Genomic DNA, 15,034 nt, shown 5'->3' with positions numbered 1-15,034 from the left:
GGTCCCGGGTTGCAGTGGGTCCCTGGTTGCAGTGGGTCCGGGGTTGTAGTGGGTCCGGGGTTGAAGTGGGTCCCGGGTTGCAGTGTGTCCCGGGTTGCAGTGGGTCCTGGGTTACAGTGTGTCCTGGGTTGTAGTGGGTCCGGGTTGCAGTGGGTCCGGGGTTGTAGTGGGTCCCGGGTTGCAGTGGGTCCGGGGTTGTAGTGGGTCCCGGGTTACAGTGGGTCCTGGTTGCAGTGGGTCCGGGTTGCGGTGGGTCCGGGGTTGAAGTGGGTCCCGGGTTGCAGTGTGTCCCGGGTTGCAGTGTGTCCCGGGTTGCAGTGTGTCCTGGGTAACAATGGTCATGGGTAATAGCGACATTTTGATTAAATTAATTCAAAATCTAAAACATTTTAATTTAATGTGTTCAGAATGTAAAACGACATTTTCATCATATGTGTACCAAATGTAAAACGACACGTGAACACCACTAGAATTGTGATCATTAAGTTAATTGACTTTTATTTTACTCACAAATTCGTTCGTTTGCATTCGTGTTGAGTACCGCCATCTTTCCCCCAATTATCACCAACCGGAAATTGCCGGTCGTCTAGTGGCCGGTAATTTGTTTCTACCACACGATATCGACAGTTTTCTTCTTATGGAACTTTTTTTTTTCTGGAGAAGGTACTAGGTCACCTTTTCCTGATAGACCTTGTCCTTTTTGTACTACATTGATACCCACTAGCCTTTTTGTACTACAATGATACTCATAAGCTTTCTTGTACTACAATGATTCCAAGACTTTGAAGCCTATTTTACTAAAATTGATTCCCCCCCCCCCCACACACACACAAACACATTTGTGTTGGAATGATTCCCATACTCTCAAACACATTTGCATTGCAATGATTCCCATACTCTCAAAACTTTTTACAGGAACATAATAACTTGCAACCGAATTAAATTTAAATAGATTAATTTATTCTTTTAGTGTTTATACTAGTACCGACTTAATTAGTGAAATTAAAACTAATTAGCATTCACCAAATAAATGAAAACTAATGAGCAATTTTTCACGTTTCGACTATAGATACATTTTTGTTTCTGACCCAATTTGCTTTTCTGTATCTGACTCCACCTTTCATTAAGTATCTGCCTCCAGATATCATTAAGTATCTGACTCCTAGATATCATTACGTATCTGACACGAGCTTTCATTATTTGACTCCAGGTCTAATTATGTTTCTGACTATGATTTTCATATAGCTGGTTTTAGATTCTCACATCTTTCTGCTCCAAAGAAATCGAAAATTTGATCTATCTTATCGGCTGTCTTCATGTCCTCATAAGAATGCGTCAGCTGTCCTAAATGTCCCATCGAGACAGCGCCCCCTAACTTGAATGCCTCTATCTCTGAGACCCCACCCAACTCTGAGGTCCCGGGGTCTACACTATTCTGGGACTGAGTGCCACGATCAAGGGGCGATGGAAGGATTAAGTGATATGATGAAGAGGTTGTCTGACGCTACAAGGAAGAAAGGCTTCATAAAAACCAAGAGCTCATTACAAATTTAGATGGATTGAACAAGTCATGGGGAAGGGGGAAAAACTGAACTAGCCAGCTCAAGACAAAACTGTTCGGACATGGAGGAAAGGGGAAGAAACTTTGATGGCTCCTGTGATGGGGAGGGGGGGGGGTAACTGTAGAGGGCGGGGGGGGGAATTGTAGAGGGCGGGGGTGGACAAGATGCTTGACACAAAAGGTCTCATTTCGTCTGATGTAACCCCCAACTTAAAAATCCCACCTTTTAGTGGTATTTTTGGCCAGTACTGTTCGGTCGAAGTGAGAGGTTGACCGATAATACATCGGTTCAATTGATTTCATTCAAACACTTCGCTTCTAGTTGTGTCCCTGTAATGCTATAGATTTTAGATTTTCATCCACTTTAACCCATTTTCTTCTACTGTTGAAAACTGTCAAAGTTTCCCAGCTACAACTTTTAAAAATTATCCCAACCATTTTTTTTACAATCTCCGTTTACTGGAGTGAACATAGTAAATTTTGTTTTTACAACTCACAGCTACTTTATATTAGGTGAAACACAATCACTCACAGCTACTTTATATTAGGTGAAACACAATCACTCACAGCTACTTTATATTAGATCAAACTATCACTCACAGCTACTTTATATTAGGTGAAACACAATCACTCACAGCTACTTTATATTAGGTGAAACACAATCACTCACATCTACTTTATATTAGATCAAGCAATCACTCACAGCTACTTTATATTAGGTGAAACACAATCACTCACAGCTACTTTATATTAGGTGAAACACAATCACTCACATTAACTATCTAGTAGACAAACTACCTCTTAACAGACTCCAGTTCCCAAATGACTGATTCTAATTTATTTAATTAAGATGGAACAAGCTCTACTTTAATAACATAACGGTATTGAGCGCGGTTTAACCGATGTAGGCCCCAGTTTCCCATCCATAATTGGACGTTGAGTAAAAACGAACGAACTTAAAAATAATTTTAAAATTACTGGTCAGAAATCAATCAACTAACGGACGGTGAAATGAATTTTTTAATATGATGGGTTTTTTTTCATAACGAAATGGTATCTCTGTGGATTGATATAGATCGATACACGTGATTCCACATAAAAGGATTCAGGTTTTGATGGACATATTTTCTGAAACTTGAACGCTGGGAATAAATTATTTATTTATTTATTTTACAAGATAAATAATTCTCCCATTCACGACAACACGTCTGTTTTTTAATCTCTCTCCCCCCCCCCCTCCTCCGCCGATTAAAAAAAGGTTATAAATAAAACTGGAAATAAATGTAATTTCAGACTCGGGAGAGCCGGGCAATGTGACGTCAAGATGGACACAGATGTAGACAAGATGGACAGAACTCATCAGCCGGTATCTCGAGCCTCTCGTCACGTGACCCAGCGATGAGCTTCCTGCACGTGCCCATGACTGACATGTTGCTATCTGGGGAATCAGGTCAGACGTCCAGCCTGGCACCGGGGCACCTGGGCCAGCAGCTCCACGTGTCGGGGGTGTTCATTATCCTGCTAGAGCTGGCGCTGGTCGTGGAGAACCTCATGCCCATACTGGTCGTCCTGCTCTGGCTCAAGTCCCGGGGGGTCGGGGACCGGTTGATTGCAGCCTTCAGTCTCACGTGTATCCTTTCTGGTAGGTTCAGTTTTGTATATTGTATGGTAGGTTCAGTCTTGTTACATTGTCTGGTAGGTTCAGTCTCGCATACTTTCTGGTAGGTTCAGTCTTATGTATTGTCTGATAGGTTCTGTCTCGCATACTTTATGTTAGGTTTAGTCTTGTATATTATCCGATAGGTTCAGTCTTGTGTATTGTCTGATAGGTACAGTCCTGTGTATTGTCTGGTAGGTTCAGTCTTGTATATTGTCTGGTAAGTTTACATTCTCATTTTATCCTGTCTTTTCAAGCCTCGCCTCATCTCATCAAATCTCGACTACCACAAACTCTTGCCACATCTCATTAAATCTCGCCACATCTCATAAAATTTCGTCTACCACAAGGTCTCGTCACATCTCATAAAATCTCGTCTAGCAGAAACACTCGCCACATCTCATAAAATTTCAAAAAATCTCGCCATATCTCATAAAATTTCATAAAATCTCGCCACATCTCATATAATCTCGCCACATCTCATCAAATCTCGTCTACCACAAACTCTCGCCACGCCTCATAAACTCTTGCCACATCTCATTAAATCTCGCTACATTCTGAACACATTAAATTAAAATGTTTTAGATTTTGAATTAATTAAATCAAAATGTCGCTATTACCCATGACCATTGTTATCCTGTCTTTTCAAGCCTCGCCACATCTCATCAAATCTCGACTACCAGAAACTCTTGCCACATCTCATTAAATCTCGCCACATCTCATCAAATCTCACCACATCTTATAAAATTTTGTCTACCAAAAGCTCTCGTCACATCTCATAAAATCTCGTCTAGTAGAAACTCTCGGCACATCTCATAAAATTTCATAAAATCTCGCCACATCTCATCAAATCTCGTCTACCACAAACTCTCGCCACACCTCATAAACTCTCGCCACATCTCATCAAATCTCGACTACCACAAACTCTTGCCACATCTCATCAAATCTCGTCACATCTCATTAAATCTCGCTACATCTCATAAACTCTCGTCACATCTCATAAATTCTCGTCTACCACAAACTCTCGCAATCATCTCATTAAATCCCTCACACCACTATTTCCCACTACATGTCATGATATTTTGTCTATCCCCAGCTCTGGTCCCCACCCCCCTGGGGCTGGCGTCCTACTTCTCCGGGGGCTGGTACGGCGGCACGCCCACCTGCACGACCTACCAGGTGACGTCCACCTGGTGCAACATCTCCTCCCTCGCTCTACTCTCCTACATCTGCATCAACTGCCACTTCGCCGTCTCCCGCCTCAAGAGATACAAACCAGACTTGACCCACCGCGTCATCATACCCACCCCCTCACCAACACCATCCTGTTTACACGCGCAACATCCGTCCACGCCACCCATATCCCCTCACGTAGCACAACATCGCCGACATCCATCTGAGACGCAGTTAACCCCAGAAAACTCCCCAAAGGCGACACAGAAGTACAAAGCTACCAAACCAAACGCGATCACGTCATTAGTAGCAGACGTCCCAAGTGAGCAGACGATACAATTTGATAGAGACACCGTGGGCAGCAGCGTGGAGCGGGAACGATTCGTCAACGACCACAACCATCCGTCACCCAAACTCTCAAAGGTATTTTCAAATCTGGCACAGCATGGTACAAATGAGGATAAAACCCTCGTCTGCTCTAGTCTGCGCGCGCACAAATCCACAAGAGACAACTCAGGTGTGAAAACCCAGACACACAACAAGCACCCCCCGGGGACACACAACAAGCACCCCCCGGGGGGAGAGGAAGCCAAAAACACACCAGTACTCAAAGACGGCTCCAACATTTTCCCAAACTCCGACCAGTTTTTGCTCAATCAATACCAAACGAGTTGCGAGGATGACCCCGTGTCCAGACGCGTCTGCTGCCCTGGGTCAGACGAACCAGGCCCCACCCCAGCGGCCAGCGGTGGCTACGTCCAATTAGTCCACGGCCAGGACGAGCCGGACAATAAATCTGGCCAGAAAAATTGTTTGTGTGGGCTCCATTGTCAGGCCCGGGACTACGTCTCTCTGACCCTGTTTTTCCTCTACACCATCACCCTCGCCATCTCCTCCCTGCCCGTGGTCGGGTTTGGCCCCCGCCCAAACATCAGCGAGACGTCTTGTCGATCCTGGCTCGTGCCCATCCCCGCCGCCACAAAGGAAAAGACATTTTTTGTCGTCTTTTTGTCGTTTGTTTATTTTTGTCTCATCACCGGTTGCAGCAGTGGAATAAGCGTGTGTCTGCAGGTAATTCTATGACTGTCTGCAGGTAATTCTATGACTGTCTGCAGGTAATTCTATGACTGTCTGCAGGTAATTCTATGACTGTCTGCAGGTAATTCTATGACTGTCTGCAGGTAATTCTATGACTGTCTGCAGGTAATTCTATGACTGTCTGCAGGTAATTCTATGACTGTCTGCAGGTAATTCTATGACTGTCTGCAGGTAATTCTATGACTGTCTGCAGGTAATTCTATGACTGTCTGCAGGTAATTCTATGACTGTCTGCAGGTAATTCTATGACTGTCTGCAGGTAATTTTATGACTGTCTGCAGGTAATTTTATGACTGTCTGCAGGTAATTCTATGACTGTCTGCAGGTAATTTTATGACTGTCTGCAGGTAATTTTATGACTGTCTGCAGGTAATTCTATGACTGTCTGCAGGTAATTTTATGACTGTCTGCAGGTAATTCTATGACTGTCTGCAGGTAATTCTATGACTGTCTGCAGGTAATTCTAGGTCTGCAGGTAATTCTATCACTGTCTGCGGGTAATTCTATGACTGTCTGCAGGTAATTCTAGGTCTGCAGGTAATTCTATCACTGTCTGCGGGTAATTCTAAGACTTTCTGCATGTAATTCTATGACCGTCTGAGGTAACAATGAGACTAAATTCATGTTATTTGATTATTATTTATCTAACGACTGGGACTGTCACTGTAAATTGTCACACAATGACTTTGACACTCTTTACCTTGAACTTTAATAACGTTTTTCAAATTGATTCGAACATTTAAAAAAAAAATCAAAGTGGGAGGTTTTAAATTACACAGTTGTTATTTCAATCGGCTATACTATCAGATATTTTTTTGTTTAAAAAAATCAATTACTTCTTTTTTTTAAGTAACAAATATTTAAATTTTTCGGAAATTATAAAGAGATGTTACATACAGGCTGAGTTTAGATTTTAATTTCAAATTGGACATTCAAACTTTTAATATATGAATTAACTTAAATTCTTTAGTAATAATTAGTACATCCCCAATAAAAATGGAATAAACTTTTAAAATTTGTCTCCCTTTACCACGGTCTCATATGGTAACAAGAATTTCTGCCTTGCTAGGTTTTGAGAAGTTTTATGGAAAACAGTAACACTTATTAAATGAGAACCAATGAATAAGAATATTTAACCTCACATAAATCTAGCTTTAATTAGTGGTGATTACGTCATCAGGTGAGCAAGCGCATGAAGCAGGAGAGGAAGCGAAGGTCAAGGTTGTACCACGAGGAGGAGAACGTGCCGGATGTGACGGAACTGGCGGTGCTGGAGGACATGAGGCGACACTACAGCCTCACCTGTATAGGTGTGGCCGGCCTGCTCACCTGGATTCCTATCGTTGTAGGTGTAAAGTTGGGTGCTGGTGTATGTTGTGACAGCTGTGGAAGAATATGACAGTTTATTAAACATGACAGTTGAGTCACAATATGAATATTTTGACATAACAATATTATGGAGTTTGTATAAAATGACCGCTGTAATTCAATATGGCAGAGTTTGTATAACATGACATATGTGGTACAATCAGTGGCGTAGCGAGGGGGGGGGTGCGGACCGGACCGGGCGACACCATTTAGGGGGGTGACACCAAGGCAAAAAATAGCAAAATCTAAAGAGAAGGAGGGGGGGGGGGTACAAATCAAAGGGGGTGCAAATCGAAAGTTTGAGGGGGGGGTGCAAATCGAAAATTGAGAGTTTGTCCCCGGGCGCGCTACATTTCTGGGGGGGGGGGGTGACACCCGACCTCGCTACGCCACTGGGTACGATATGACAGTTTGTATAACATATCAGTGCACAATATGACAGTTTTTATAACGTCATATGAATATGAATATTTTTAACATAACATTGTGTCACAATATGATAGAGTTTGTATATCATGACCGCTGTGGTACAATATGACATTTATATAACACGACAGCTGTGTTTTACACTAATAAGTGTTGTATGACAATAACTGTGGGACTGTGGGTCGAGTGGTAGCGCGCTCGACTGCTAGCCCGATAGCCACAAGTTCGATTCTCGGTGAACACTCAGGACTGCAAGACGTCCTTGAGTCAACCCAGCTCTGATGGGTACCTGACTAAAGTTAGGGAAACTAAACGCAACTGGGCATCATGCTTTTCAAATGCCGAGATTAAGAAACATATGAATTATATCTGCCATATGAATTGTAAGGCATAAAAGGGGAGCTTTAATTATTAAATAGCTGGCGCATAACACGCCTGACGATTTACAACTTTCACTGAATCACTGTATCACATGACTCATTTTAGTGATTTGATTTATTTTAAAAATATGACTGATAATATTAGATGTAGCTGATGAACCAAATATCCACTCAAACGCAATTCTCTTCAAAAAGTTTCACCAGAAAACCTTAACATTTTTTGGACAGTTTTTCTTAACGCGCGGTATTTAGAGTGACATTCAATAATAAACCTGAGAAAAATATTTCATCAGCACCTCCCCAGGGGAGGTAATTTAGTGTATTGTATCCTTATCTTGAAACCTCCACTCCATCTTTGTATGGGTCTTTTGACGGGAATTTCAATTTCAAAAATATCAAACTATCCCCTCCCCCCACTCCCTCCCCAGCTGATGATGACGTTGCAGAAGTCTGGCGTGGAGGTGAGTGAGGCCACGCTCATGTACTCCAACATCGCGACGTCACTTCCGGGTCTGCTGAATCCACTGTTGTACAGCCTCGCGTTGGCCAGGTACAGGTCGGGATATAAGGCCATTTTAGAACGATGCTGCTGTAAACAGAGGAAACCTTCCTTCCACTTTCTTAAAGGTAAAACTCATTTTATGTTTCCTGTTGGGGTCATAGGGTGCAGATGATGGGGGGAGTGGGGGGGGGGGGGGGGGTGAAGAAAGGCATTTGTAACACCTCGTTAGGTTTAATATAGAGTGACTGGCAGTCCAGTAAATATCGTTGTAATATTCTAGAAAGGGGTCGTTCAGTGCATCGTTCAGTAATTGAATACAAAGTGACGTGTGAGTGAATGGTGGATGTAGCTTAGCATTGGTTAGTTTAGTGGAGGAGTGTGGGTTAATTTTGTGTGTTTTTGTGGGGCGGGGGTGAGGTTTAGTTAGTTCAATGGTGGAGAGCTAATGTCTCTTTCTCTATGGACACGGGTGTTTTAGACAGTTTTTCTTATAGATATATCTTTAAGATATTTTTAATTTGATTGTTTTTTCTTAACTTCACATTTGGTTTAATATCTAGGTTAGGTTTTTATCTTATTTTTAAACACGAACAGAACAAAATTGAATGAATGTAGTTTCTCATTGTTCTGTTCATGCTCGGTGCTTGGGTAAAAGCAAGGGTTATGGATAGTGTCAAAACCAGCATCAGGACTAGGGGTCGGGTAATGGCTAGAGTTAGTGCTTGTTTAGTTAAGTTTAGTTTCAACGATGAAAAGATTTATCGAATACAGTCGCGGTGGCGTTGTAAATATCGCACCTACATTTAGACAGTTTGAGTTAGGTAATGGTTAAAGACTGACCCCTCTCCTGTGTTGACCCTAACCCGTCCCACCCCCAGAGGTCCACGGCAACATGTGCAACAGCGACCCGGGGGAGGTGCCCGACACCAACATGAACACCACCCTCAACGGCATCGTCTGCTCCCACGGCCGGCCCAACCCCACCTACGACACACAGTGCATCGAGATCATCGACGACGACGACGATGATGAAGACGATGAAGACTACTACCCCGACGACTGCGATAGCGTGGAGCAGAGAGCCGCGCCAGCAAAACTTAGCGAGAAAACACCGCTACAAGCCGTAGCCGTGACCGGTCCTTCTGCCGGCTCCATCAGAACCATCCTGGCCAGTCAGAGCAAGTCGCCATGGCAACGGCATCAGGAAGTGATGACGTGTGGAGACAAAGAATGTCTGCTGGTGTCTAGCGTTGGGTTGGTGGATGATGAAACAGGGTTGTGAAGAGATTTTATTTTTTCTATATTTTAATATTGAACTAATCAAAGAAAAAAAAATGAAATATTGCTTTGCTATATATGTTGTACAATATAACTTTTCTAAAACGATTCTTCTTTTTTTTTAAATTCGTGTTTTGTTCCGTTATCAGAAAATATTGTGTAAAAAAAACTAAACAAGATGAAATTTTTTTAATGAACAAAATAAAAAACTACTCAATGTACAAAGCCTAGAAAAGTCCTATAGCTGAAAAAAAATGTCATACTATTTTCATTAGCCAACGATTGACCAATGAAGACTTATACGTGTTTTTAAAAGTAGTGTTCGGCGTGGTCGAGTCGGTAACGCTTACAGTTGCTAAACCGAAAATTCTTGAGTTCGAACCTCCGTGCAGATGAGATTCGTTAGCTGGGAACAGCCACTCTTTTAGGAGAGACAACTCAAAAATCTAACAACTGCTGCCTTGTAGTTTTTTCTTGGGTGTACAAAGGCTAATAGGAGCAAATCCATATAGAAAAGCAGGCAGAAATCAGAGTCAACGGCCTAAATGATGCATAACCAGTTGACACGTATACTTAATTGTGTTGGGGAGAATCTCTTCCAACACTAGAAATAAACACGAGGAAGAAAAAGTACAATATTTATTTTATAGTTAGTCCCTTTGAAAGTCTAAATAATTTTCTTTTTTAATTTGATAAAAACCTTCGCTTGCAAAAAGATGGAGAAAGTATTGAACTTTTTAATAAAACATTTATGCCATAAATACTTATTAAATATAATTAGAAGCTAGTTAGATAATAAATAACTAAAAAAGTGTATAGCTAGAGACTTAACATCAACAGAAAGTTGTTGGAAACTATTCCAGTGAAATTATTTCAGTAACAAGTAGTTATGAGCCGTTGAGATTAAATTGCAGAAGTAATTAAAAACCATTTAGGTAAACCTTTCTACTAACAAAATTAATTAGAAACCGATTACATGAAATCATTTTATTAGCAAAAGTAATTAGTATTAGTAAACATTTAGATGAAATCTTTGCACTAATAAAATTGATACGAAGCTATTTATATGAAATTATTCCATCAACACAAATAATTAGAAGCCATTTAGACGAAATCTGTGTTTGCAAGAAGAAGGGAATCACGAACGATAACTCGGCTATCAACTTTACAAAACGTCTGATGTTTTTGTAGAGGAGATGTGCCCGACAACTCCATATACATCTGATTCTAGGGGAAATAACTCTAAGCTCAGGAGTAAGACATGCAATTTCGTTTCTGTGGAGCTGGGCTAGAGAAATAAAATCTAAATAGCTGTGAATGTAATTTTGTGTTTACAGCATGTGTGAGTAGATGAAGTAGAGTTTGCTTACATCTTTTCCCCGATTTTTGAATTCCAAATGATTATATGGTACGCACTATACCCGGCTACTATTAGGCCATGTAATAAACAATCATTAACTGTTAATTTAGGATTTTCTCTTTATCGTCCTTGAACACTGTGGAAATAATCAAAGGTCCAATATTAAAAAAAAAAAAAAAAAAAAAAAAAAAAAAAACAAAGGTCCAATATTGGGGCAATTATCCGAGGCAAAAAAGAGGCAATATTCAGCGACCATGCAATAGTCAGAGGCCTACTCCGCTACAAACCAGACAAGGTGAACAGTTATTACATCTAACGTCTCAGCCCCAGGTCCCGTGATCAAATCCAGCTGGAGCCGTACACAAAACACAACGTGTGGCTGATGGGAACAGTTTTGACATTCAAGATTTTCAGCTTTCCCTCGTCTTGGCTGATACTCAATACAAAAATGCCCCCCCCCCCACCCCACCCCACTCCATACACACACTCTCATCTTTTCCTAGCTCAAGGGGTCTTCAAGTTTCAATGGACCTAAACATATTGATTTTTTTTTCTTGTCCCCTGAAACAACAAAACTTTTGACATATTCTCTCCCTTGTGTGGCACGAACGTGTTTAACAATTTTCTCCCCTGTCTTAGCCTTTAGAATTACCTCCCCTACCCGAATTCCAAAAACAAATTCTCTCTCTTCTAAAGCATAATTATTTTGACTCCTATCGCCTTCTCCGAATGTTGAGTTCTCTCAATCTACTTGCCTCTATAACTCTCTTCCACCAGCTTCGTGAGCTCACTCCCTCCATCATCAAGAGTTACTTTCTCTTCTCTCCTCTTCATTCTAAATGTCTTTTCTCTCCCGCCAAAACCTCTAAAATTATTTTCTCTCCTCCAAAACCTTTAGGATTTATTCTTTCCCCCAAAACCTCTAAAATTATTTTCTCTTCTCTAAAACCACTATTCTCTCTTTCAAAACCTCTAAAATCCTTTTTTTCTCCTCTAAAACCACTAGTGTTCTATTCTCTCTTTCAAAACCTCTAAAATTGATTTCTCTTCTCTAAAACCACTAGAATTCTATTCTCTCGCCCAAAACCTCTAAAATTATTTTCTCTCCTCTAAAACCACTAGAATTCTATTCTCTCGCCCAAAACCTCTAAAATTATTTTCTCTCCTCTAAAACTACTAGAATTCTATTCTCTCTTTCAAAACCTCTAAAATTCTCTTTTCCTCCAATCCAATTTCACTCCTCCCAGCAACATGAATTCTAAAGCTACCAAAAAATAACAGGCTTAAAAATTCCATTTTTTAATTTTAGCACCGCCGGCTCAACCGGAAATTGCGTTTACCAACATCCTTCCTGCTCCACTTGCCTGCGTCCTGCTACTGTTATAGTCTTGAGGCCGCCCAACATTGGAATCTTTTGTTGTTTCTTCTGAGTTTGTCGTCCACAGTAAGACATTTCGTCAACGACAGCAACACGGTGTCATAGAAGAAACAAACAACCTTTATATCGTCCAACAAAGGTACTCGACAACTTTCACAACACTAAATGGATACGACAAAAACCTTGACATTTAACGAACTAAACACATTTGGTATCAAAGAATGGACGAAACACCACAGTTCTTTAGAATCAAAAGATAACGTGCCACCAGGGGATTGGAATAAAAGGTATATATATATATATATATATATATATATATATATATATATATATATATATAATATATATATATATATATATATATATATATATATATATATATATATATATATATATATATATATATATGTATAAATATATATATATATATATATATATATATATATATATATATATATATATATATATATATATATATATATATATATATATATATATATATATATAAATTGAAACACTTTAGTCCATAGTCCATGTACATTAACCGGTAGCTGCTTCCAAATTTTTAAAACCTTCTGTTTTATTTCAATATTCTTAGAAAACTAATTTTTTTAAATGTATTCTTTCAAATATGAACGTTTAGAACTACAGAATTATATTCGGATTTTGAGGCTTCATTTTTGTTTACTTATGGTTACATTTTTGTTTACTTATGGTCTTCCGACAATTTTTTTAAGATAATTAAGGCCGAATCATACAAAGATTCATTGGCTGTTTTAAGACCCTCATCACTGTGTGAAACAGGCTCATTCTTTTGAGGGTTAAACGTTTATTAATGATAACGTTTTGTTCAAAGCTTTAACATTTTTGACGCTGAAATAAAACACTAACATTTCCTTTTTGTTATCAATTGATAACGGCGAAAATACTTTTTTCTCTTCAACGGCTGGGCATAGAACTGACCACACTATCACTTTATATGCCGAGGTCACAGTTACAAGTGAACTCAACATCATGTACCCTATTGACCTCCAGTTACAAAAGAGGGACTAGATTTTTTATTCCACAGTTAACAACCATAACTTTCCACACAACGAAGCCCTTGTTTAAGGATTTCCTTGTAGCTAAACGGCAAACACCAAGATAATTGAGTTTTAATACACACTAAATCTACCGCTTAAGCCCTCTTCAATTAATGGTAATCGTCTTCGACTTTAAGACAAGTCGTCTTTGTCCAGAAAAGTGGAGGGTGGGGCGGGGTGTGAGGCAAGAATTAAACACTTAAGAAAATTCTGGTTCACCTTGCTAAAAATCAACCAGCCGAATGAAATTAGAATTTTAAAATTGCTTACATTATCTTATTCTTCGCTGTGGATTTTTTTTTTTACAAAAGTGTAATTTTAATGCAGATTGCAAGCTGCTGAAAACTCATCCTTGCACATGACTTACAAAAATAAAATAAAGAATAGATTTACTGTAATTATAACAATACAAGGGTCACTTTTCATCTTGTTGTCTAAAACTTTTACATTTTCTCAGAAGTTTCAAGCTTTAAATATCAGTCAACCTTTAATCACACTGCAATATGAAATAAACTTTGATGAAATTTGTTGTTTAATTATTCCAAAAAAATATATATTGAAGATTGATAAACATTCTGCGCATTCAATAGACACATATATTTAGCCAAACGACATTCTCGATACTAAATTATTAAATATAAAGTATATATAAATTATTTTCCACGAGTTAATTTCTAGATATATTTATAAATGTGCTGAAACTACGGATGGTTCAGCTTTTATAGCGGGGATTTTTTTTTTACTGGAATCTTTCAAAGTCCATTGTAATAAGAATATCGCGTGTGATTGTATCTCTGATGTGGTGGTTATAAAACTCCTTCGAATTTGCACGGTTGCATAATATTCTGGTGTGATCTTCTTCTAGTTAGACGGCCCCATGTTTTGGGTCGTGGAAATAGATTTCGTATGTAATGGCCCGCACCACGTGGGCGCCTCTATTCAAAAGCAAATAAAACTCTGGCACCATAGATTTCCTGGGCACTCCAGCTGGGCTTTGGGGGCGGGGTGGGGAACGGACTGAGAGGGTCGGGGAGAAGACTGGGGAGTGGGGAATGGACTATTTGTATGAGCGACCTACAGTAGTGCTAATGTTCAGTGGTGGCCGGCCGAACCTAATTAACGGAGGGCTATCGAGGACTGATGGAATTATACGATGAAAGGGAGTTGGGAGGAGAGTGAAAATGAGAAATTCTGGTGGGTTCAAATCAACGTGGATGTTGATGACATGGGGTTGCCAAACAAAGGGAGGGAACTGTTTGTCGTGGCTGACCTTATTAAAGGGAGGTAAGAATTTTTGTTGTTTTCAAAGCTGGTTAAAAAATAAATTTAAAAAAGTTGAGTAATATACAAGGCAAAGATGAAAGCATTTTTTGCACGCTGACGTTTTACTCTATATAAAAATAATCTAATACGTAAGTTTCTCTAATCTACTTGAAAACAGATGGAAACTAGTCCTGGATCATTGTGGGAAAAATCTTAGCGAAATGTGGCGATATTTTTAAAAAGTTGTTGGGATTCACTAAATATAGGGTTCAACGGTTGATCTTACAACTTGGGTAATTATAACCCTTAGACTCGTTATCTGTTGTAAAAATGTCATCAAACTTCATCAAGCGAGTTCAGGAAATTAGTTCCAGACCCCGAACTTAACAACATTAATCATTGAAGGCTGCTGAACACAACAATTGTAGGCGCTAGGAAAGTAGTTCCGGCTGTGAACATAACTACTCAAAATCATTGATGCTAGGAAAAGTAGTTCCAGCCCCTGAAA

General features: G+C 39.8%; 1 protein-coding gene across 2 annotated transcripts in view; it reads left to right on the top strand.

The window, feature by feature from the left end:
* The window catches only part of LOC131938472 (uncharacterized), a 35,745-nt gene extending 26,221 nt beyond the window's left edge, over positions 1 to 9,524 (top strand). For both annotated transcript variants that reach the window (XM_059296525.1, XM_059296526.1), the window contains exons 2-6: positions 2,855 to 3,203; positions 4,315 to 5,462; positions 6,670 to 6,834; positions 8,092 to 8,290; positions 9,044 to 9,524. In XM_059296525.1, coding sequence (XP_059152508.1) covers positions 2,960 to 3,203; positions 4,315 to 5,462; positions 6,670 to 6,834; positions 8,092 to 8,290; positions 9,044 to 9,447 — 2,160 coding nt within the window. In that variant the 5' untranslated portion in view covers positions 2,855 to 2,959 and the 3' untranslated portion in view covers positions 9,448 to 9,524. The remainder of the gene's footprint in view (positions 1 to 2,854; positions 3,204 to 4,314; positions 5,463 to 6,669; positions 6,835 to 8,091; positions 8,291 to 9,043) is intronic.
* Positions 9,525 to 15,034: the final 5,510 nt, after the last annotated feature.

Source organism: Physella acuta, unplaced genomic scaffold, assembly GCF_028476545.2.
Source record: "Physella acuta isolate Inbredline_101_S28 unplaced genomic scaffold, ASM2847654v3 ptg000245l, whole genome shotgun sequence".
Lineage (NCBI taxonomy): Eukaryota > Metazoa > Mollusca > Gastropoda > Physidae > Physella > Physella acuta.
This window is presented reverse-complemented; position numbering and strand designations above follow the sequence as displayed.